Raw genomic sequence first — 24,079 nt, 5'->3', positions numbered from 1 at the left:
AGGCCTGCGCCCCCACAGCTAGGTCCCTGGCGTCTTAACTACACCGCGAACCAGGCTGCCTTTGATTTGGGAGGAGGAAGATGGCAGGCTTTTGTCTCCTGGGAAACCTTACACCAAAGGAGCCTTTGCTTGGAGTCTTGCTCTAGACACCAGCTGTGTCTCCCAAAGCAGAGAGCCCGCCAAGGGATTCTCTGGGGGTTCTGAGAGGGCGTCGATACCCAATTTAGAAGAAGCCAGGCAGCCAATCTCTCCTCCAGAAAGGGGCAAGCTTGCGGCTCCTCGGGAGCAGGGGCCTGTCCCTAGGGCGCTGGTGTGGACCTGGCACCGTCATTTCCGTTCGCCCATCTGTTGGGAGCCCCCAGCCTCGTGTTGGGAGGCCCCTGGGGATTAGCCTCAGGAGGCCAACCACAGCCTCTCAATTCCCTCTTTGTCCATGGGGGGAAAGCCAAGTGGAGAGGGGACAAGGGGCTGGACCCCTGCCCTCGCTGGAATGTGCAGACTCGTGGTTGAGAGGGCATCTCCCCTCGCCCCTTCTGCGCCCCCCTCCCCCGTCCCCCGCGCACTTCCCGAGTCCCACCGAGCCCTCCACGGAAACGCGCGCGCGTACATGCACACACGTTCGCACATGCTTGCATGCATGCATGCATACACACACACACACACACACACACACACACACTTCCTGGCGGCCCCCAGCTCCTGGCTCGCCGGTGATCCGGTCCCATCCGCCTGGGCAGCTGCCAAAAGAGACCTTTTGTTATTCAAATCACACCCTCCTCGCTGGGGACCTCAGGGTCCCGGAATCCACCGCGAGGTGTCCTCACCTCTTGCGGCGCATCTCGGGGTTCCCCGGGCCCTCCCCTTAAGAGCACGTTCTCCAGCTCCACCGAGGGACCGCGCCTCCCCCGCCGGCGCCCGTCCCCTCCCCTTCCCTCCCCGCCCCGCCCCTGCCGTCCTCGGTCCAGCCGCGGTGCCGCCGGCCACCACCAGGGCCCCCGCCGGCCGCCGTTGCCAGCAAGCAGCATGGCACCCCCGGGGCTGCAGTAGCCGCCACCAGTCTTCAGTGGGGGGTACCCGGGATCTCCCTGGGTGTGGGGAGGACACCCTACCGCTTCGGTCATGGATGTGAACAAGATGGTAAGTGAGAGCTTTTGAGGCTCTTGTCCCCGAGCTCCCCGCCCCCACCCGCCTCGCATCCCATCTCTCCCCCTCCCCCCTAGTCTGCAGCGTGATCCATTGAAAGTTTTCTGGATTGTTGATTCTCCTGCCTGTTGGCCCCGCTCCGCAGAGCGCTGGGAGAAAGGAGGGAGAAGCCGGGCCAAGGATCTGGAGGCGGCTGGCCCGCGGGGCTGGGGCTCCCGGTTTCCCGCCTCGGCAGCTGCCAGGGCTGCCCTGGGCCGGGCTCCCTTTCCTAAATTAGTCAACCTGCGAGGCGGAGGAGGGGAGGGCAGCGCTGCAGGAAGGGGGCTGCTGTTGTCCCTTCGGGGCATCCTGCTCGCACGGGGCTGGGGATCGACTAGGAAGGTTTATGCGCTGGGAGGTACAGGTGTCCCTGGGAGGGCGAGTGAGGAGCCATCCTGGCTTTGGCCAAAGTGAGGGGGCAGGAACGAGACGACCCTCCACCCCCAACCCCCACCAGCCCGCGCACACTCTCGGAGGGGCCATGTTATAGACTGGTCACTTGTAAGCCTCAGCTTCGGTGGGCCTGGGGAGCAGCGACCCCTTTTTTGGTTCGTTAAAGTATCTAATCTTTTTGGGTTCCTTTAGAATGGAGGGGTCTGTTCCCTTCCCCAAAGCAGCCCCGCCCCCACTCCAAATACTGCAGGAGATGCCAAAATTGTTGCTCATTGATTGAGACCAACTAGTGACTCTCGGCGGGTTTCAGGGATCCTGGAGGGATGGAGGAAGTAGCTCAGGAGGACACCAGTACCGGGGAACCCAGGGAAACCAGTGCCACGCTGGCTGACTTTAGACCTGGGTTCCCCGTCCTTGGCTGCCTCCAATTGGAGAGGTGCGCTCCCCCAAATGGTGGGCTATGACTTTGAGAGTCCCAAGGAAGGCCGGGGAAAGCCATAGGCTTGGAGTCTGACTGTGTGTGGCCTGTAGGAGACTTGGGGACCTGCAGCTTACAGAGGAGGTTTGAGGCTAACTTTCTCTAGAGAGTGCATTTTCAGGGTGCAGAAGTAAGTCCATTCTGGTCCCCGCATAACCTTCGACCCTCTGTCTTGGTTCTGGACCAAAGCGTTGAGACACGTGTGAATTTTCTTCCCCTGGAAGGAGGCTCTTCTCTAAGAGGCTAAGTCCCAGCACTCTGTGGTAAGGGCTGGGTTAGGGGTCTCCTGAACTCTTGTCTTTCTGTGGTGAGACAGTGCCTAGAGGCTAGACCCTGCCCCGTTCCCCGTGTTTGTACCACAGACGACTTAAAACCCGCAAAAAAAAAAAAAAAAAAAAAAAAAAAAAAGCCCTCCTGAGGGCTGGAGAGATAACGCCATCCATAAAATGCAAGCGTGAGAACCAGCGACTGATTCCCAGCGCCTTGTGAAAACAGACCCAGGTGCACACACTTGCAATCCCAGCTCTGGGAAGGTGGAGACAGGTGGATGCCTCAGGGCTCGCTGGCCCACCCAGACTAGCTTCGTTTGCAAGTTCTAGGCTGAGTGAAAGATCCTGTGTAAAAAAAAAAAAAAATGTGGACAGCACCCGAGGAACGCCTGAGATTTACATCTGGCCCCCAAGTGCACGCGCTCATTTGAACCCACACTCACACATGCACCTCGAACACGCCCACACGTACACACGCAAAAGCAAGTGAGGGGAGAGGGCTGATGAGATGGCTCAGCCTGTAAGGCACTTGCCATGTAAGTCTGACGACCTGAGTTCAGTCCCTGTAACCCCTGTGAAGACCTGAGTTCAGTCCCCATAACCCCTGTGAAGACCTGAGTTCAGTCCCTGTAACCCCCGTGAAGGTGGAAGGCAGTAGGAGACCCGACTCCATCAAGCCGTCCTCTCGACAGCATGGCGGGACACTTGACTGGCTGGCATTTTCTGAAGGTGTCAGAGCAACACTAAAGACTCACCAGTCTGAGCTAGAGTTTAGGGTCCCGTGACTGCTGCTCCAGATGGCCTCTGAGCTCCCACACCTGCTTTCATTCAAGTTCCTTCCGACTTGCCAGGGTCAGGGACTTCTGCCTTTAAATTCTTCTTTTTTTGTTTGTTTGTTTGTTTTTTTTGAGACAGGGTTTCTCTGTGTAGCTTTGCGCCTTTCCTGGAACTCACTCTGTAGACCAGGCTGGCCTCGAACTCACAGAGATCCGCCTGCCTCTGCCTCCCGAGTGCTGGGATTAAAGGCGTGCACCACCACCTTTTTTTTTTTTTAAAGCTGCATAAGACAAGTTTATTTTTATGCAGCTTAAAAAAAAAAAGCAGGAGGTGGTGGCACACGCCTTTAATCTCAGTACTCAGGAGGCAGAGGCAGGCGGATCTCTGAGTTGGAGGCCAGCCTGGTCTACACAGCTAGTTCCAAGACAGCCAGGGCTATACAGAGAAACCCTGTCTCAGAGAGCCAAAAGAAAAAAAAAATCCCATTTATTTGTGGGGGGTGGGGTGTGTACGTGCGCACGCGCGCATGCATATGTTTGCATATACCATACAGCATGGGTGGCAGTACAATTCACAGGAGTTGGTTCTCTCCTCTCATGTAGGTTCCAGGGATAGAACTCAAGTCTTTAGGCTTGGCAGCAGGCACCTGTACCTAGTGAACCATCTTGCCACCCAGCCTATCCCTGTCTTTAGTCACTTTACTTCTGGTACTTCTACCTCCTTCTATCCCTCCTGAATTCCATGGTGTTTATTTATTTCCTATCATTGTGGTACCAAGTGCTTGGATGAAGGGCACAAAGAAATAGAGCCCAAGGCCTCCTGCTCCCGGGGGCAGACAAGCCGGACAGCAGACGGCTGTCTGTTCAGACTCTGCACAAGCTTTAAAGGACCAAGGTTTAAAGGAGATGCAAATGCAGCATTCAGATGCTGTGCAAGAAACAGACTTGGGAGGGGGGAATATTGAGTGGTGTGGTGAACAATAGGAACCCAAGCACTGGGAAGGTGGGGATGAGCAGGTCACTGGGGCTTTGTATCCAGCTTAGCTGGGTCAGGGAGCTCCAGGCCAGTGACAGGTCCTGTCTCCAAAAATAAGTTGGGAAAAAAAAAAAAAGTTGGGCTGGGCGGTGATGGTGCACATCTTTAGTCCCAGCACTTGGGAGGCAGAGGCAGGCAGATCTCTGTGAGTTCGAGGCCAGCCTGGTCTACAGAGCTCTGGGAACAGTCCAGTGGGTAAAGTGTTAGCTACGCAAACGTGAACTGAGGCTTGGATCTCCACCACTCACGTAAAAACTAGGCAAGGGGGCATATGTCTATAACCCTAGTACTCAGGCAGATAGATTCCAGAAGCCTGGCTAGCCAGCCAGTCTACTCAATCAGTGAGAGATCACGTTTCAAAAATAATGTAGAGCTAGGTGTGGTGGCACACACTTTTAATCCCAGCCCTGGGGAGGCAGAGGTAGGTGGATCTCAGTGAGTTCAAGACCAGCCAGTGCTACATAGTGAAACCCTCTGTTAAAGAAGAAAAAAAGTGGGAAAATGATTGGGGAAAATGTTCTGATCTCAACCTCTGGCTTCCACATGTTTCCGCATGGGTGAGCGCGCGCACACGCATACACACACACACACACACACACACACACACACACACACACACGCACGCACGCACGCACGCACACACGCACCCAGTAATAAAATAAAATGACCTGGCTGGCTCTGGAGGGCTGGGTGGAGTTGCTTCTTCTAGAACAGCGAAGGGCATTGCTCTTTGGCAGAGGAATGGGCAGAGCCCATTGGGTGAGACTGGGCACAGAGGTTGGAGATCAGGAAATAGCTGGCTGGTTAGTTGTGGCTGGTCCAGGAAGGCCTTAAATGCCAGCCCCGGCGGCGCTCAGCCTGTAGGGACTGGCGAGGCTCATGGGAGCCGTGAGCACAGAGGCTGCACATTGATGGCCTCTCTCCCCTTTTAGCTTGGAGTCTAAACAAAAGTGATATTTGATTCTCATTAATCATTGAGCAGCCCAGTGCCCAGCCCAGAAGCCATTGTCCCCGGTTCTTTGTGAAGAACACAGACCCTGGGCTGTGTCACTAAGAGAACCTTCCCAACCCGGGCCCTCTGAGCCCGCTTCCCATTCCCACAGGAGGCCCGGGTTGCTTTCTGTTCTGACCCTTCCTCCCCTGCCATGTTTGGCTTGAAGCCTCTCTCTGGTCGCCTAGAGCTTCGGGGTTGACCCCAAACCCATTATTCCAGCTACGTCCCTGACAGAACCCATCATTACTGCTCTTGGGGTTTTGAACCCCATGGTGGTCTTTGTTTAACGAGAAAAGCCAGGTTAAAGTTCACCTGACTCCCTGGATGAGTCTAAAAAAATTTAATAATTATACTTACACATATATGAATATGCATACACATATACATACATAGGACTTTGATTCCACTTAATGACTATATTGCATATGTTCTTAAGAATTCTACTTGGATTGTGTCCTAGTGATGCTGTTCTTGATGTAATGAAACACCATGACCAAAGCAATTTGGGAAGAAAAGGGCTTATTTGGCTTACACTTCCATATCACTGCTTATCATGGAAGGAAGTCAGGACAGGAACTCAAGCAGGGCAGGATCCTGGAGGCAGGAGCTGATGCAGAGGCCATGGAGGGCTGCTGCTCACTGGCTTGCTCAGCCTGCTTTCTTACAGAACCCAGGACCACCAGCCCAGAGGTGGCACCACCACCTGGGCCCTCCCCTGTCAATCACTGATTAAGAAAATGCTGTACAGGCTTGCCTACAGCTTGATCTTATGGAGGCATTTGCTTAATTGAGGACCCCTCTGTGATGACCCTAGCTTGTGTCAAGTTGACGTAAAACTAGCCAGCACAGATTGCTTGTGAAATTTTTTTTTTTTTTTTTTTGGTTTTTCGAGACAGGGTTTCTCTGTGTAGCTTTGCGCCTTTCCTGGAGCTCACTTGGTAGCCCAGGCTGGCCTCGAACTCACAGAGATCCGCCTGGCTCTGCCTCCCGAGTGCTGGGATTAAAGGCGTGCGCCACCAACGCCCGGCTGCTTGTGAAATTTTTATAAGAAACAGGTAACTGAGTATGGTGGCGTATACCTTTAATCTCAGCACTAGGGAGGCAGAAGCAGGCTGATCTCTGTGAGTTCGAGGCCAGCCTGGGCTATATAGTGAGTTCTAGGACAGCCAGAGCAACATAGTAAGACCCTGTCTCGAACAAAACAAAACAAATAAAAAAAATAAAAATAAACAGTCATCACTGGAAATTGATCTATTGATTTACTTTTTGAAATGCTGAGGATGGAACCCAGAACCTGAAAATGCTAAACAAATGTAGCATGGAACCATGTTCCAAGCCCCTCACTGGGGGGATTCTAGGCAGGGGCTCTACCACTGACAATGTCCTCAGCCCCTCACTGGGGGATTCTAGGCAGGTGCTCTACCACTGAGTCACACCCCAGTTCCTCACTGGGGGATTCTAGGCAGGTGCTGTACCACTGAGCCACACCCCAGCCCCTCACTGGGGATTCTAGGCAGGTGCTCTACTGCTGAGCTGTGCCCCAATCTTTTTTTTTTTTGGATCGATTATCACCTTATAATTGAGACTGACTTGGAACTCCCAGCCCTCCTTCCTTGGCCTCCCAAGCGCTGGGATTACGGGCATGTGCCACCATGCCCAGCGACACCTGTAGTAAAAAACGGTTTTACACCGTGGTTATTGGGACAATGTGGACCCTGAGGTGACTGGTTCTTCCTGTAACCCTTGAGTTCCTTGATTGGCCTGAGGAGCAGAGCCTCATCTGGGTTTCAGTTGACAGCTCTGGGAACCAATTGTCCCAGCTCTCGTTATCTCTGAACGAGGGTACAAATGAGTGGGGGCAGTGGACTCCCCAGCTGATGCCACAGACATGAGATGTCTCCCGAGGGGGAGCCATCGAAGAGTGCTGAAATATGGGAGCCATTCAGGGGTGGATAGTGGCGCCGACTTTGACCCACGCACAGAGCAAGCTCCCGGCTTTTGGGGAGCAGACAACAGTACCCGTCCTGGCAAGAGCATGGATGTGTAGAACAGTTCGCTTTAGACAATGCCCAGCAGTGCCTGAAGCGTTTTCATACCTGCCAGGGAGGCAGGGCAGAAACAGGCAGCTCTGTTTCACAGACAGAGAAGCTGGTGTCCAGGAAAGTGAAGCTGAGGACCCCATGTGAAGGGCAGAATCAGGTCCTGTACCCAGTACGCGCGCGCGCGCGCGCGCGCACACACACACATTCACTCACATTCACACACACACACACTCATACTATATTCTCTTTCTCTCCCTCCCTCTTTTCTTGCACCTCTGCTCCCCTCCCCCAGCCCCCCAGGCTCCATCTCTTTTTTAGACAGGGTCTCACTGTCACTGTGGCTGGCCTGGAACTTGCTCTGTAGCCCAGGCTGGTCCCGATCACAGAGATCTGGCTACCTTTGCCTCCTAAGGGCTGGGACTAAAGGCATGCGCCACCATAGCTAACACACACCTTCCCCCAAAGCAAAAAACCAAAACCAACGTAAAAATCATTTATTATTATTGTGTGGGTGAGATGTTTGTGTGGAGGGTGCTCGTGCCTAGGTGTGCCTGTGGAGAGGTCAGAGGGCAACTCTGTGGAGCTAGTTGGCTCCCTCTCCCCTTCCACCTTTTTCGTGGGTTCAGGGATCAACTCAAGCTATCAGGCTGCACAGCAAACACCTTTACCTGCTGAACCATCTTGCTGGCCCTTTTTTTGTTAGTTGGGTTGTTTGTTTATTCTTGAGAAAGGATCTATTGGGTAGTTCAGGCTGGCCTCAAACTCACTGTATAGCCAAGGATGACTGTGAACTCTAGAGCTCCTGCCTGTACCTCTCAAGTGCTGGGCCTTCCCTGCTGTGGTTCTAGAACCTTCCAGGGCTGATGAGTGCACTTGCCAGAGTCTGTAAAGTCATCTAGATCACTGCCTGGCACAAAGCAGGTACTTGGTAAAAAGTCCATGAGTGCTGTAGTATATCCAGCTGAGCTGATGTGACGACGACGTCTGTCTATCCTGAGTCGTCTGTGAGCAGGTCCCACCATTGCTGTGAGGTCTTCATATCAAAGACAATGTATCCATTTGCTGCTTCACCGTATAGCTCAAGCTGGCATCAAACTGGAGATCCTCCTGCCTCAGCCTACTAAGCGCTGGAATTACAGATCTGTGCCATCATGCGTAGCGGCAATTCATTTCTTTTATTCATTTTGCATACCAACCACGGATTCCCCTCTCATCCCTTCTCCTGCTCCCCACCCCTGCCCCAAATTCATTTCTTTATATTCTAAGGACTCAGACTATAACGGTGTGTGTGTGTGTGTGTGTGTGTGTGTGTGTGTGTGTGTGTGTGTGTGTGTCTTTGTGCCTGTGCATTCAGGCCATAGTGGTGTGCATGTGTGCGTGCATGTGTATGTGTGTCTGTGTGCCCGTGCCCTCCACTGTGGAGCAGAGAGAGACCTCAGATGTCTTCTGTTGCTCTACTGCTTTCCAGTGTTCTACCTTAAGACAGAGTCTCTCACAGAATCTGGAGCTCACCTTTTCCAGCCAGCAAGCCCCAGCAATCCTCCTGTCTCCGTGTCGGGTCCCCTCTTCCCGTCTCCACCCCTGCACTGGAGTGCAGGTGGGCACACACCTGCACCCGGCCTTTCCCCTTTGTTCCTTAGCTGCTGGAGATGGCACTCGGGTCCTCTGCTTGCCTGGCAAGCACTCTTACCCACTGGACCACCTTCCCAGTGCATGTGGGTTCAGCTCCTCAGAATTCTTGGAGAGATGATGGCTCAGTGGTTAAGAGCACGGGCTGCTCTTGCAGAGGACCCAGGTTCGATTCTCAGCACCCACGTGGCAGCTCACAAGCATCTATAACTCCAGTTCCAGGGGATCCAGTGCCCTTGTCTGGCCTCACACACATACGTGTAAGCACACCTACATACATAGGAGGTAAAATAAGTGTCTTTTAAAGGGGGTGGGAGGCAGGTGTGGTAGTGAGATCCTGTCTCAAAAAGAAAAAAAACAAAAACGATTCTTTTTACTGGGCTAGGGAGATGGCTCAGTGGGCAAGACATTTGTCACCAAGCCTGACCTCATGAGTTCCGTTCTGGGAACTCACATGGTGGAAGGAGAGAATTGACTTCCCTGAGTTGTCCTCTGGCCTCTGGTGTATTTTAGGCACATACACACATACAAAATAAAGGAAGAATTCTTTTCACTGATGCCCCTTGAGCTGGGTAGCAAAGGCATAGGAGTAGTCTCCTGTACTTTGCCTTGTGACCTTAGAAACCAGACTTCATGATTAGTCTTCATCCATTCCTGCTACTGTGGCAAAAATACTTAAGATGGGTTGGTTTGCAAGTCATAGAAGTTTGTCTTCTAAGCCAGCTGGTGGTGGTGCACACCCTTAAACCCAGCACTCAGGAGGCAGAGGCAAGTGGATCTCTAAGTTCGAGGCTAGCCTGGTCTACAGAGCAAATTCTGGGACAGCCAGGGCTACACAGAGAAATCCTGTCTCAAATGCCCTCCACTCCCCCCCCCCCAAAAAAAAAACAAAAAAAGTTTATCGGTCACAGTTCTGGAGGTAAGTCCATTATCACAGAGGCTGCCTATGGGGCCTCTAGTAGGAACCTGTTCTGTATACAGTATTTCCTCATGGCACCCTCATACACTGGAAAAGAGAAAAGATGTGTCTGAAGGAATAGAAGACCAGGCTGTTCTCTAAGCCTCTTTCATAAGGGCTTTTATCCCATGCATGAGGGCAGGGCTCTCAGGACTTTATTACTTCCTGGAAGATCTTGGCTCTTGTTCCTACCACATAATGAGCTCAAGGCTAGCCTGGGCTACATGAGATGATGTCTCAAAAAACAAAGATTTGCAAAAAACTTAAGGAGAGCTCAGTGGTAGTACAAGGCCATTGGCTCAAAGTCCAGCACTGAAAAAAAATATATTGTCACAGGCTGGGAACCAAGCCTTCAACAAAGGGCCTGTGAGGGACTCTTACCCAAGCCCTGGCATGTGCTACTGTTGGAACAGTGCTTCCCATTTTTTAAATTATGCCTTTATTTTGTGCACATGTGTGTGGGTGTGCCCAGAGGTCTAAAGACAGCTTGGGGAAGTGTAGCGGTAACGCCCGCGTCACCGCTAACCGTTCACCACGTCTGAGCGAAGGGCTGCGGATTAAAAAATAGAGACAAAAGACAGCGAGTCATTCGTACGTTTGGATGTCGAATGCCGTTTATTGAAAGAGGGGAGAAACCTTAAATACGTACAGGCTTACAGCACAAATGGAGGAACCCCCGGAGGGCAGAAGTTCGCTGTCAATGGTTTACATTCCAGACTCAATGTTCGACCATCTAGCATCTAAGTAGTTAACGCCCAAAATACAGGATACACAACAAGGAACTTCCCTCAAGCATTCAGAAGGGTGGATACCGGCAGGGAATCCGAATAGGGAGGACACAAGGAACTTCCCTTAAGCATTCAGAAGGGTGGATATCGGCAGGGAATCCGAATAGGGAGGAATTCTGATCAAGGTCAAGCAAGCAAGGCCGCAGCCACTCCCAGTCGGGGGCCAGGGCCCATGGCGCCCACAGTTCCCCCCTTTTTATTAAATGAGCTTCTGACTTAGGTTGCGTGGGACCAGCAGACCACCTTACCCGTCATAGAGACACTTGCCCAGGCCACACAAGTGCTCTGTCTTAGGTTGGTGGCAGCCGCCCAAGCATTACCCGTCTCTGAATACTCATTATCATACAGACTCAACCATGTGAGCTGTAGAGTGACTGCTGCCAAAGATCTCAAAGTGGCACTGGGCTTGCAATCTGTGCGACACAGAAAAGACCAACAGAAGTCCGAACCCACCCATAGCCAGAAGGCTAAAGGCAATTGAACCACTCCCTTCTAAAACGAGCCTTACTGTAAATAGGAGTCCTTGTAAGGTGGTATCCCATAAGCAAATGGAACTTGAGTTTTAATAATTTTTTTTTACAACTTACAAAGCCAATTATAATGTATAAAAGTGGAATTAAATTTGTCATGCCCAATAAGAAGAAAGATTAACTAACTGTGGTAGCTACTTTTGCTGCCAGGGTCTCCATTGTGCTAGCTGTAGTAACCAATTATGAAATAGCAATCCCAGAAACAATAGCAGCAGTGACCACCACTGCTAAAACAGCAACAACGGCAACAGCGATGTCAGAGTCTCTTCTGGAGCGTGTGAGCATCATCTGTGTCTAGCTGCCACGGTCCACTGGCATGGACACGGCTCCAGGAACACGAACCACCAAGGCCCATTTTTCTTGATCCCAGCACTACTTAGGCTGGCAGGTCTGCAAGAGAACAACTGAGAAACATAAAGAAAACAGAAAACAAAAACAGCAAACAAGGAGTAGAACTAATGGCCTCAATAATGGCTACATTCAGGCTCACAAATTTTGAGGTATCTTCAAAAAGGCTAGATGAATTTTAAGAGGCAAATAAATGTTGCACAGAGCCATTCCTGAAAAGTAGGTACTACACCAGCTTGAGGGGGGTTGCAAAATGCGAAAAAGGCTTAGCTGGTATGCTGTTTACAACTGAAGTTCATTGACCTTCAGAGTTATCCTTAATCTCCAAGGTGTGGTACATTCTCAATGTTTTTTGAAAAAAGTTACCATACATTACCTTCTGAGGAATCCAACCACATGGCTACAGTTCCTAGGCTTAGAATAATGTTTGTCAAGGCTGGCCGTATTGGGCTCTCAATCCCCATTGGCATCAGAAGGGGAGAGTTTTTTACGAAGGCCCAATAGGTCTCTGCCATGTTGGGATTCAGCAGCAGCCACAGGGCGCACACAGCGTTCAGGAACCCACAGAGGAATTTCATTGTCCTGTGGAAAGACACAAACAGATCCCCGGGCCCACACCAACACCGGATCGGGTCCCCTCCAAGTGCCAGTAGAAAGATCTTTCCATCGCACCAGAGGATGATTTGCAACAGGAGCCCTCCAGTGCTTATCTGCAGCAGATACTCCAGCAGAATCCACCGATAAAAAATTTAAAATATATAAAACAAGGGAAAGAATAGAATGTGGAGAGGAGAGATGAGCCCCTAACTCCCCCTTTTTTACTTTAGCAATATAAGTTTTTAAGGTACGATGGCAGCGTTCTACTATAGCCTGCCCTTGAGGATTATAAGGAATACCAGTCTTATTAACAATAGAAAAATCTTGGCAGAATTTTGAAAATCCCGTACTACTATAGGCGGGACCATTATCAGTTTTTAAGCATTTTGGCACTCCCATGTAAGCAAAAGCATGAAAACAATGATTTTTTACATCCTTAACCTTTTCCCCTGAATGGACAGAAGCAAAAATTAGAGAAGAATATGTATCAATAGACACATGGACATATTGTAATTTTCCAAAGGAAGGCACGTGAGCCTGTTCCAGGGCCTCTTGTACACGTTGTAGGGCTACGCGTCCTTCAACTGTTAATTTACGGGGAGATGAAGGGTCAGGGTCGCCCTTTAAGACATCATACAAGGGGCGAAGCTGACCTGTTGGAATTTTTTAAAGTGGGCCGAAGCCATTGAATATCTCCCAGAAAGGTTTGGAAATCATTAAGTGTGCGTAGCTGATCCATACGCAGAGTAATCTTTTGTGGGCGTATGCCCGTGCGTAACAATTCATGACCTAAATAATGATAGGGAAAAGATATCTGTACCTTTTTTGGGGCTATCTGTAAATTAGCCAAGCTAAGAACCTCTTGTAAATAAGAAAAGGCATCAAAAACAAGTTTTTTATCTTTAGCAGCCATTAATATATCATCCATATAGTGAATTATATAAACACCTGGAAAAGCTTTTCGAACTGGAGCTAGGGCCAAAGACACATAAATTTGACATATAGTAGGGCTATTGGCCATTCCTTGAGGCAATACCACCCACTGATATCTCTGATAAGGTTCCTTAAGATTTTCTGAAGGAACACTGAAAGCAAAGCGAGGACTGTCCTCGGGATGCAAAGGAATGGTGAAGAAACAATCCCTCAAGTCAACCATAATTAAATGCCAATGTTTAGGAATTGCCACAGGGGCAGGCAAGCCAGGCTGTGTTGCTCCCATGAGAAGCATGGTTTTATTTACAGCTCTAAGATCCTGTAACAGCCTCCATTTTTCTGATTTCTTTTTAATAACAAATATAGGTGAGTTCCAAGGTGAAGTGGAAGGAATGATATGTCCAGCATCTAACTGCTCCTTAACCAATGCATACGCAGCCTCCAATTTTTCCTTAGCAAGGGGCCACTGCTCCACCCATACAGGGTCATCACTCTTCCAAGTGATTTTTATCGGTTGTATTATTGAAGGCTGCTGTGCAGTGACCTCTATGGAAAAGACCCTAATCCTCTAGTATCCCCAGGACCTCTAGTGACACAGTTTGTCTGCCGCAGGGAGCGGGTCTCCTTGCAACATTTTCCCTAAGCCTTTGTCCGGGCAGTAGCCCTGACTCTTCAGTACCTGTTGTATAGGCTGTGTAGTAAGTACAGCTCCAATACCATCTAACATATCCCGTCCCCACAAGTTTACTGGAATGTCAGGTAGCACAAATGGTTGAAAAGTTCCTGCATGACCTTCCTCATCCTTCCAATTTAAAAGTAGCTTGCTCTGTAATGGCGTCTGAGCTGTGCTGATACCTTGTAGGTTAGAGGTAGAATTTTTAAGGGGCCAATTGGGATCTCAGGATTCTTGTGAAATTGTAGATATATCTAGTACCAGAATCCAATAATCTTTTAATCTCAATCCCACATAATTTTATTTTTAATTTAGGCTGTTTATCATTGATAACTGTTTGTCAAAACACCTTTTTTCTTGTACTTTTAAAGCCTCTAGTTATATATATCGGCACCATTTTGAATTTAAAATATGAAAGCAATAATAATTGAGCAATTCTATCACCAGCTTTTGTTTCCATGGTCCTTTTTTACATATGTCAATTATAAAAGCATTAAATACAATCTCTATAGGATTTGAAAAGGTAAACTTTAGGTAATACTCTTGAGTATTTTTATAAAATCTTAAAAAGAGGATTCCTTTTTATAGATCCCAAATAACACATTAGCACAAATAGCCAATTATTAACAATGTGGACCAAACAATATACCTGTATTTTATTTACTGGAAAAATAATTTTGTAACCTCTTTATCAGTAAGAGATTATTATTTATGGGTTTATCTTAGCAACATTATTTAATCAGCTAACAACCCAATCTATTTTAGGTGTTATATTTTTATAGAATTAAACCAAGAATTTCTAGAAAGCAACTTAAATTGTAGAGCCAAATTTTCAGTAATGATCAACAGACAAGAGCACATCTAATATATAACAGACAAGAGCATACCTAATATATAGTTCAAAATTATGAATCCTGTTCTTTTAGTTTATCTACCATGAAAATCTAAACATTTATCCAAACATTTATCAAGACAATCAAAAGAACAGAACATCCTTTATTCACACAGCATTGACTTAGCATTCAATGTCCTGACCGAAACCATTTTTCACCAGAAGTTAGGCCCGGTTAAACTTTTAGTGTTAGTTCCTTCCCAGCCCCAGCTCACTGGCTCTGCCCAGTGCTCAGGCTCTATTGCTAGCGCCTACCTGGGCTGCACTCCATCACGGCTCTGCCTCCCACCGGCGCGTACCTGTCTGCCCGCTGCTTCGGGCTATTTCGTGTATGCCTTTGTCCTCCACAGCCGCTGGGCGCACCCCTCACACACAAACTCACATTTAAATTTCCTACTTCCATGAAGGGACTACCTAATAACGAGTTATTCCCACCATAAGGGAAAACAGAAAAACATTTCCCACGAAGGGATCCTAAATATTGAATTATTCCCACTCTGAGGGAAAAATAAAAAACATTTGAGCCAAAATTAAGCAAACAGACAGCAAAACTTTAAGCTCTGGGCTCGCTTGCTGTTCAGCCAGCAGCAATGAGGCCTACCTGCCGATTTTTTGTAATTTAGATGTTGTCGCTCTGCACTGGCTGGCAGAAGGAGCTCAGAGTTTCAGCTATCCTGAAAAACTCTACAGTTGGAAAAAATCCTTACATCCTCCATTACCACTGGGAAGAGGCTTCTCTCTTTCCTTCATCCTTCCTCTACAGGGCCCAAATCTTTAGGACTAGTTTTAAAAATTTTTTCCCCTTTTTACCAGGAAAATCCTTTTTTTTTGATTAAAATTTTTTCCCCATTTTTAACGGGAAACTTCCTTTCCTTCCCTCTTCTCTATTGGGAAGATTTCCTTTTTTATTTAAAATCTTTAGCTGTCTTGCCCTTACTTAACTTTGGTGCCTTCCTGCTTCAACAGTCCAATTAACTGACTGTGAGCTAATTGCACCCATATCAATCCACTCTTACCTTAAAAATGCCGGCCGGCCTTCCAAGAGTGTCCGTCAGCTGGTCCTTTCTTTCTCAGATCTCGGTAGGAACCTCCATTTGTAGCGGTAACGCCCGCGTCACCGCTAACCGTTCACCACGTCTGAGCGAAGGGCTGCGGATTAAAAAATAGAGACAAAAGACAGCGAGTCATTCGTACGTTTGGATGTCGAATGCCGTTTATTGAAAGAGGGGAGAAACCTTAAATACGTACAGGCTTACAGCACAAATGGAGGAACCCCCGGAGGGCAGAAGTTCGCTGTCAATGGTTTACATTCCAGACTCAATGTTCGACCATCTAGCATCTAAGTAGTTAACGCCCAAAATACAGGATACACAACAAGGAACTTCCCTCAAGCATTCAGAAGGGTGGATACCGGCAGGGAATCCGAATAGGGAGGACACAAGGAACTTCCCTTAAGCATTCAGAAGGGTGGATATCGGCAGGGAATCCGAATAGGGAGGAATTCTGATCAAGGTCAAGCAAGCAAGGCCGCAGCCACTCCCAGTCGGGGGCCAGGGCCCATGGCGCCCACAGGGAAGTCGGTTCTCTTCTCCCGTCACGCAGGTCCCAGGGATCAAACTCACGTCATCAAGACTTGGCGGCAAGCCTCTTTCCCCATAGAGCCATCTTGCCAGAACTGTGCTTTAGGCGGATAGTCCTGAGCTGGGTATGTAGCTCAGCTGGTAGAGTGCTTGCTTAGCCAGCATGCATGAAGCCATGGGTTCAAGCCCCAGCACAGCATGAACTGGGCATGGTGATGCACACCGGTATCCAGTACTTGGAAGGTGTATGTTGAGTCCCGGGTCAGCATGAGCTATGTGACACCCTGTGAGAAATGGAGGTGCAGGAGATCGATCTGGCAATGTTGGCATCCTGAGCTGTTAACCAGCAGACCCACAGGCCCGGAGTCCAGGTCGGGGTTGCCTTGCCCGGGGGCACTTTGGAGAGCTGCTGCCTGCCTCCCCTACACCTCTCCTGGCTCTTCCTGTCACCTCCCCTAAGGAAGAGTTCCCCTTGGTCCTAGAGACACAGAAGCGAGAGTTCTTGGTGGCTTTGCTTTCTGAGGAAGTCAAACCTCAACCCTGCAGCTGATGATGAAATGTACCTCCAAATTTAGCAACCTCCCCCCCCCCCCCAAGAAAGTTCTAGAACATCCTCCCCAGCTTACACTCACTCTGTGGTCAGAACAGGGAGTGTTCTTGCCTTGTTGGTGTGACATTCCGTGGCGTGCTGAGGGTGACCATGCCCTTTACTAGTGATTCACTTTTCCTCCTCTTTCTGTGTGTACAAGCAGGTATGTCTGTGGATACACTGACACGCGAGTGCCTGTGTGTGTGTGTGTGTGTGTGTGTGTGTGTGTGTGTGTGTGTGTGTAAGCCAGAGGACAGCCTCCTCGGGTGACATTCCTCAGGCACTGTCTACCCTGCTTCTTTTGAGACATGGTCTTTCACTGGGTCTGAGCTCTCCGATTAGTCTAGATCAGCTAGCCAGGGAGTCCCAGGGAACCGCCCCCTCCATTTCCTCAATGCTAGGATTACAGATGTGTGAGGATCACTTGGGTCCTCATGCTGTACCAGCTGGGCTGTCTCCCCAGCTCTGTTTTCTGTCACCCCTCCACCCATCCCACCCTCTCTCAGATAGGCCTTGACCTCACTGGATAGCTGAGGGTGGCCTTGAACTCCTGGTTGCCCTGCCTCCACTTCCCAAGGACTAGGATGGTGGGCATGCATGCCAGGACCCCGGTTATGCTTTTAGTTTCTGACCTAATATCAGTGAGGCCACATCTGTTGCCTGGTTATGTTGGTCCCCAAACTGGGGGCTTGGCATCAGGCAGTGTGCTCTCATCTGTGACAATGATTGCACTGTCCTTCCCAGGTATACTGCTGTGCTTTCTGTTGCTGTGGTGATGAATACCATGGCCAAAACGCAACTAGGTTTTTTGTTTTTTGTCTTCTAAGTTACAGTCCGTCATAGAGGGGAGCCAAGGCAGGAACCTGGAGGCAGGAACTGAAGCAGAGGCCTTAGAGGAACCCTGCTTACTGGCTTTTCGTGGCTTTCTTTCATTGTTTAAATTTTAACTTCATTTTATCGGTGTGGGTATTTTGCCTGCATTCATGCATGTGTGCCACATGCCCGCCTGCTGCGAAGGGGGTCCAAAGAGAGCATTGGGTCCTCTGGAACTTGAGTTACAGACAGTTGTAAGTCATTAGGTGGGTGCTGGGAATTGAACTCAGGGCCTCTGAAGAAGCAGCCAGTGCTCTTACCCGCTGAGCCGTCTCTCCAGCCCCTCTCCTATCCAGTTTGCTTTCTTATAAAGCCAGGCGCACCTGCCTGGGGGCGGGGGCACTACCAACAGTGGGCTGCCCCACCCCCATCAGTTGTCAATCAAGACGCACCCATAGGCCAATCTGATGGAGGAAATTCCTTAACTGAGGTTCCTCCTTCCAAAATAATTCTGGTTGTGTTAAACTGACAAAACCCAATTAGCCCGCCAGGCCAAGAAGAATGTAGCCACAACGGATGGATTCTGACTCTCCTGTTTATAAGCTGGGTCATCACGAGGGAGGTCTGTTCATTACCTTTTCTCATTGCTATGACAAAATACTTGACCAAGGAGCTTAGAAATGTTTGGTTTATTGGACCTTGCAGTCCATCATGGTGGGGAAGTCATGACGGTCAGAACGTGAGGCGGCTGGTCAATTGTATCCTTACTCGGGAGGTCGGTAGAGAGAATGCTGGTTCTCAGCTCACTTTCTCCTTTTTATAGAGTTGGGAGCACAGCCCATGGGGTGGGGCCAGCCACATCCAGGGAGGGTCTTGTCTTCCCACCTCAATTCACCCAGCCTAGATATTCCTCACAGTCATGCCCAGAGGTGTGTTTTCATAGTGATTTAAAATCCAGTCCAGTTGACAGTGACGATTAGCCCTCAGACCAGGCGTGGTGACCAGCCAGAAAGGTTACTGAACCATTCTGGGCCTCAGTTTCCCCATCTGTTCGGCAGAGTTAGATCCGGTATTGCTATAAGAGAGAAATGAACTAATGTATAAGCTTGAATCTGGGATCTATTACAAGCTAGGAGGAGTTAAGAGATGGTTGTGTGTGTGTGTGTGTGTGTGTGTGTGTGTGTGTGTGTGTGTGTGTGTGTGCTGCAAATCAAACCCAGGACTTCACACATGCTAGGCAAGTCTACAGCTCTCTGCAGGCCACACACACACTGTGGAATTGTCTCTGCCTCTCCTCCCAAAAGCAAACAGCAGTCACTTCTGTCTCTCTTCTTAGCGCTCTCCTTAGACGAAGAGCATCAAAGTGACTGACTCTGTTCCAGTATTGGTCCATCCGGGGCCAGGCACTTTAAAAGCTGAACAGGGAATGAAGGAGAGGAAGACGAATTGGCTGGAGGAAAAAACACATGGCCTGAGGAGAAACTGGGCTGGAGCAGGAAGGGCTCAGGCTGACCTCACTTCCTTCATCCAGGGGCACCTGTACAGGACCCTCATGCAGCCACCAGCACCTTGGGCTTCCCGACACCCCGAAGCTCAGCCTCGCTTCTTTACCCTTGAAGATACAGTCTCTCAAAAGTTTGCACAGCCCTTACTTGTCTGGGCCACCTGTGCCCATCCAGTAGCCCTGGTGACTCCCAAATGTGCAAACACATCATCGTCTCTCCGTTTGAAACAAACCAGCCTTGACCCACCTCTTTGCAGCGGGGTCCCCATGCATCACCCCAGAATGCAGCAGAAGTGCTGCTAAGACCTATCTAGCGGCCTGCATTTCCCCTCCTCCCTGTCTTTCATGGACTCTGAGACGGACCTTCCCAGGGGATCCAAGCGGCCCTAGCCATGTTCCCTGTGACTGTATGCAGCAAGGTCAGTTTTCGGCTCTGAGCCCATGACTTGTCTGCCACGTCTCACACACTGATCCTCTGTGAAAGACTCTTTCCTGTGAGCTGTCTCTTCCCCCTTTTCTCATCATTGGCTTCTGTGTCTCCTTTTTGAACATTTGGGTGATCTCGGTTTGTCCCCAGACTTTTCGTGTATGTCCAGTCTTTGGAAAGCTGATTCATTATTAAACTCTGTGTTGATGTGGACCACATTTATACATCTAACTTGGAACCTACCAACACCCGCCACCCCAAGAGGGTCTCACCACATAGCCTTGGCTGGCCTGGAACCCACAGGGAACCCGCCTCTGCCTCCTTCTTTCCATTGCTGGAATTAAATAAATATGTGTACCACATCCAACTCTATTTTTTTTCTTTTTGGTAGCAATGGTGTCCAGCCCCTCACTTGAGGATTCTAGGTGTCTTTGTACAGTTTTTTATTACTGTAATAAAATGCTATGACCATAAACAACTTGGGGAGGAAAGGGTTTATTTCATCTTATAACTTTCTGGTCACACTCCATCACTGAAGGAAGTCAGGGCAAAAACTCAAGGCAGAACTGAAGTGGAAACCATGGAAGAACGCTGCTTCCTGGCATGCTCCTCATGGCTTGCTCAGCCTGCTTTTTTCTTCTTCTTCTTCTTCTTCTTCTTCTTCTTCTTCTTCTTCTTCTTCTTCTTCTTCTTCTTCTTCTTCTTCTTCTTCTTCTTCTTTCTAATTTAATTTAATTTTTGGTTTTTGAGACAGGGTTTCTCTGTGTAGTTTTGGTGCCTGTCCTGGATCTCGCTCCATAGACCAGGTTGGCCTTGAACTCACAGAGATCCGCTGTTGCCGCTGCCGCCGCCAGCCTTAGTCTGCTTCCTTATACACCCAGGACCACCCACATTATCACTAAGAAGGTGCCCACAGGCTTGCCTACAGTAAGTCAGTCTTATGGATGTATTTTCTCAATTGCAATTCTCTCTTCTCAGATAACTTTAGCTTGTATTGAGTTGACCTCCCCCCTGCCCCCCGCAAAAAACAATGGGCAGTTGACTCCTTGTCAACTTGACACCTGAGCCACACCCCTCACCCCTCACTGGGGGATTCTAGGCAGGTGCTCTCTCTACTGCTGATCCATATCCCCAGCCCTGCTGGAACTCTTCTAAAACCATATGTGGCACATCCCACTTGCTCACGTCTCCATTTGTAACAAAGAAACCCTGGGCTAGGAATGTAGGTCGGTTGGTAGAATGCTTGTCTAGTTTGCTCATTTATAGTGCTGTGTGGATTATCTGGTAGGTTGCTTTTATTTAACATACCTAAAAACCAGCTCCTATAAACCAGCTCCTGTGTCCTCAGACACACTTTTCCCATCATTCTTTCTGCCTCGTTTGTTATTTACCATTTTGAGGGTGGGTACCGCTATGTTGCACAGACTGACTCCAAAGTCTCTGTATAGCTTAGTTTGGCATTTAACTTGAGATTCTCCTGCCACAGACCCTTGAGTGCTGGGATTACAGACCTATGCCACCATACCCACCCCTCTACCTTGTTAGGAGTAAACATGGTCCCTGTTTCCAGCAGAAGATATTCATGGTATGTCAGGATTTTTATTGCTATGAAGAGACACCATGACCATGGCAACTCTTATAAAGAAAACATTTAATTAGGGTGGCTCACTTACAGCTGCAAAGTCCATTATCATCATGACAGGGAGCAGGCGTGCAGGCAGATGTGGTACTGCAGAAGTAGCTGAGAGTCCTACATCTTGCAGACAACAGGAAGTTGACTGAGACATTGGTGGTATCCTGAGCATAGGAAACCTCAAAACCCGCCCCCACAGTGACACACTTCCTCCAACAAGGCCATACCCACTCCAACTCCACTTCCTAATGGTGCCAGCCCCTGTGAGATTATGGGGACCAATTACAAACCACCTCACATGGCTGTCATCTTTGACTCCTCCCACACTCTCAGCCAGCATCTATGAAATAGCCCATCAGCAAATCCCATGTCAGTTCTACCTTAAAAATAAATCCTAGACCGGTCGGTGGTAGCACACGCCTTTAATCCCAACACTCAGGAGGCAGAGTCAGCAGGTGGATCTCTGTGAGTTCGAGGCCAGCCTAGTCTACAGAGCAAAACTACACAGAGAAACCCTATCTCAAAAAAAAAAAAAAAAAAAAAAAAAAAAAATTCTAGAACAGAGAGGCAGCTCATCAGATAAAATGCTTGCTGAGCAAGCGTGAGAATCAGTTTGGTCCTCCCAGGCCCTAGGTAAAAGCCTGGACTCCCAGCCTGAAGAAGACAAAGACAGGATTCCTGGAGTAAGCTGCCCAGCCAGATGAACCATATTGGCAAGTTCTGGGTTCAAACGAGAGACCCTGCCTCAAAATAGTAAGATGGAGGGAGAGTGTTTGAGGAAGATATCTAACACCAGCCTCTGGCCTCCTCACACATATGCAGATACACACACAGACATAGACACACACACACACACAGACACACAGACACAGACACACACACATACACACACACACACACACAGACATAGACACACACATACACACACAGACACAGACACACACACACACACACACACACACATGCATGCACACACACGGCACACACTAAGCATGTGCACCACACCTTGCACACGTGCAAAAGAAGATTCCAGTAACATTCGCACAATACCTGGGCTCAGCCCCGAGCACTGAAAAGAAAAAGTAGGTGAAGGAATAAACGATGATCCCCAGCACCAGCCTGTCTCTTCCCCTCCTGCCACCCTCAGCTAAGCTGCCATCATTTTGGTCTGAGGTCCCTGCTTGTCCCTGTAATCTGGTCTCAGCATAGCGCCATAGGTTGCCTTCAATCCCAGTACTCCTGAGGCAGAGAGGCGCAGGGGTAGGGGGGAGGTGTGTGTCTCTGAGTTCGAGGCCACCATGATCTACAGAGTGAATTCGAGAACAACCGGAGCTACATAGTGAGACCTTGTCTCAAAAAGGAAAAAAAAATTACACCAAGGTTGGGGGTGTGGCTCAGTTAATAGAATGTTTGCCTGGCGTGTGTAAAGTCCTGGGTTCGTTCCCAGCACTGCGTAAAACCAGGCATAGTGATGCATGCCTGGAATCCCAGTACTCTGGAGGTAGATCCAGGAGGATCAGGAATTCAAGGCCAGCCTGAACTACTTTGTGAATTCAAGGCCAGCCTGTGCTACATGAGATCATGTTTCAAAACAAATTAAGGAAAAGCAAGTCCAATTGTGTCACCCCTGTGTTCAAAACCTCTAGTCAGGTATGGTGACACATGCCTGTCATCCCAGCACTCAGTGGACTGAAGCAGGAGGAATCATCCTAAGTTCAGGGATAGCCTGGGCTACATAGTAAGTTCAAGCCAGCGTGTTCTGTTTCATGATCGTATCTCAAAAAAAGCAAATATAGGCACATGCTAAAGAAATGTGTGGGGAGAGGCAGGTGGATCTCTGTGAGTTCAAGGCCAGCCTGGTCTACATAGTGAGTTCCAGGACAGCCAAAGGCTACCAAGAGTGACCCTTAAGGACTTAGCCAAGATTGGGGTTAATCTTAGTATTGGGCGAGGGTGGTATTGAGTAGCTCTGGGAAGGCAGGTGAGCGTCTGCTGGGCTGGCTCCATAGTGAGAGGCAACGTGAGAGAGGAGCTCATCTTCTGAGCTTTCTGTAACAGATGTGGTTTTGTGTAAATCGCACTTCTGTAAACGCAACCCAATTTTAAATATACTAACGGAGACTGCTATTTAAAGGCATGTGGTGCCAGTTTCTTTTGTAAAGTGAATCATTAATCTCTTAATTTGCACTCAGCGTCAATTCCTGTGTTCCATGAAGAAAAGGTAGATTCATTTAAAAAAAAAAAAAAAGATCAAGGTATGATGGTGGGAGTCGAGGGAACCTCTGTTCTCCACGTGGCCGCTGTCTATATTTCTCTCTCTTTGCCCAAACTCTTCCTCTTACTTCCTGTCATTCTTTTTTGCTGAGTTCTTTCCTCGTGTATGGAACATTCTTCTTCAGATCCAGCATGGTGGTACCTGCCTGTAACCCCAGCTAGTCTAGAGGTCTGAGGCAGGAGAATCAAGAGTTCCAGACTAGCCAGGCACACCTTTAATCCCAGCACTCGGGAGGCAGAGGCAGGCAGATCTCTGTGAGTTCGAGGCCAGCCTGGGCTACAGAGTGAGTTCCAGAACAGCCAGGACTGTTATATAGAGAAACCTTGCCTTGATAACCCCCACTCCCCCCAAAAAAAGAGTTCCAGACTGTGGGGCTGGGGGTGTGGTTCAGTTGGTAGAGCGCTTGCCCAGGATGCATAGCTCTGGGCTTGATCTGAAGAATGCGCTAAACTAAACGTGGTACACATCTGTTTATAATCCCAGTACTCGGGAGGTGGAGGCATTTGGAGGATCGGGGGTTCAAGGTCATCCTTGGTTATATAGTAGATTCCAGGCTAGCCTGGGCTACATAGCAAGACCCTGAGTCAAGATGAGAAAGTGAATGTAAAAGAAGGTATGACGTGTACAGTGTTCCCTCCTCAGGCCAGATGAATTTGGGGGGCGGGAGAGGAGCCGCATTAAGTTCCAGGGGATAGCCACTATAGCCAGCTTTGGGACTAGCATCCCAAGTGACAACCAAC

At 49.1% G+C, this 24,079-nt stretch overlaps 1 protein-coding gene across 2 annotated transcripts in view; it reads left to right on the top strand.

Moving 5' to 3' along the window:
* Window positions 1–24,079, top strand: part of Hip1 (huntingtin interacting protein 1) — a 134,647-nt gene that overhangs the window by 53,256 nt on the left and 57,312 nt on the right. The window contains exon 1 of one of the 2 annotated variants that reach the window (XM_016002073.3): window positions 959–1,137. The exons of the other annotated variant lie outside the window; for it this stretch is intronic. Coding sequence (XP_015857559.1) covers window positions 1,120–1,137 — 18 coding nt within the window. The 5' untranslated portion in view covers window positions 959–1,119. Of the gene's footprint in view, window positions 1–958; window positions 1,138–24,079 lie in introns of those variants that run through there. 2 annotated transcript variants of the gene reach the window in all.

The sequence above is a fragment of the Peromyscus maniculatus genome, chromosome 23 (assembly GCF_049852395.1).
Source record: "Peromyscus maniculatus bairdii isolate BWxNUB_F1_BW_parent chromosome 23, HU_Pman_BW_mat_3.1, whole genome shotgun sequence".
NCBI classification, from domain to species: Eukaryota; Metazoa; Chordata; class Mammalia; order Rodentia; family Cricetidae; genus Peromyscus; species Peromyscus maniculatus.
The sequence above is the reverse complement of the archived record's forward strand: the minus strand, read 5'-3'. Positions and strand labels throughout refer to the sequence as shown.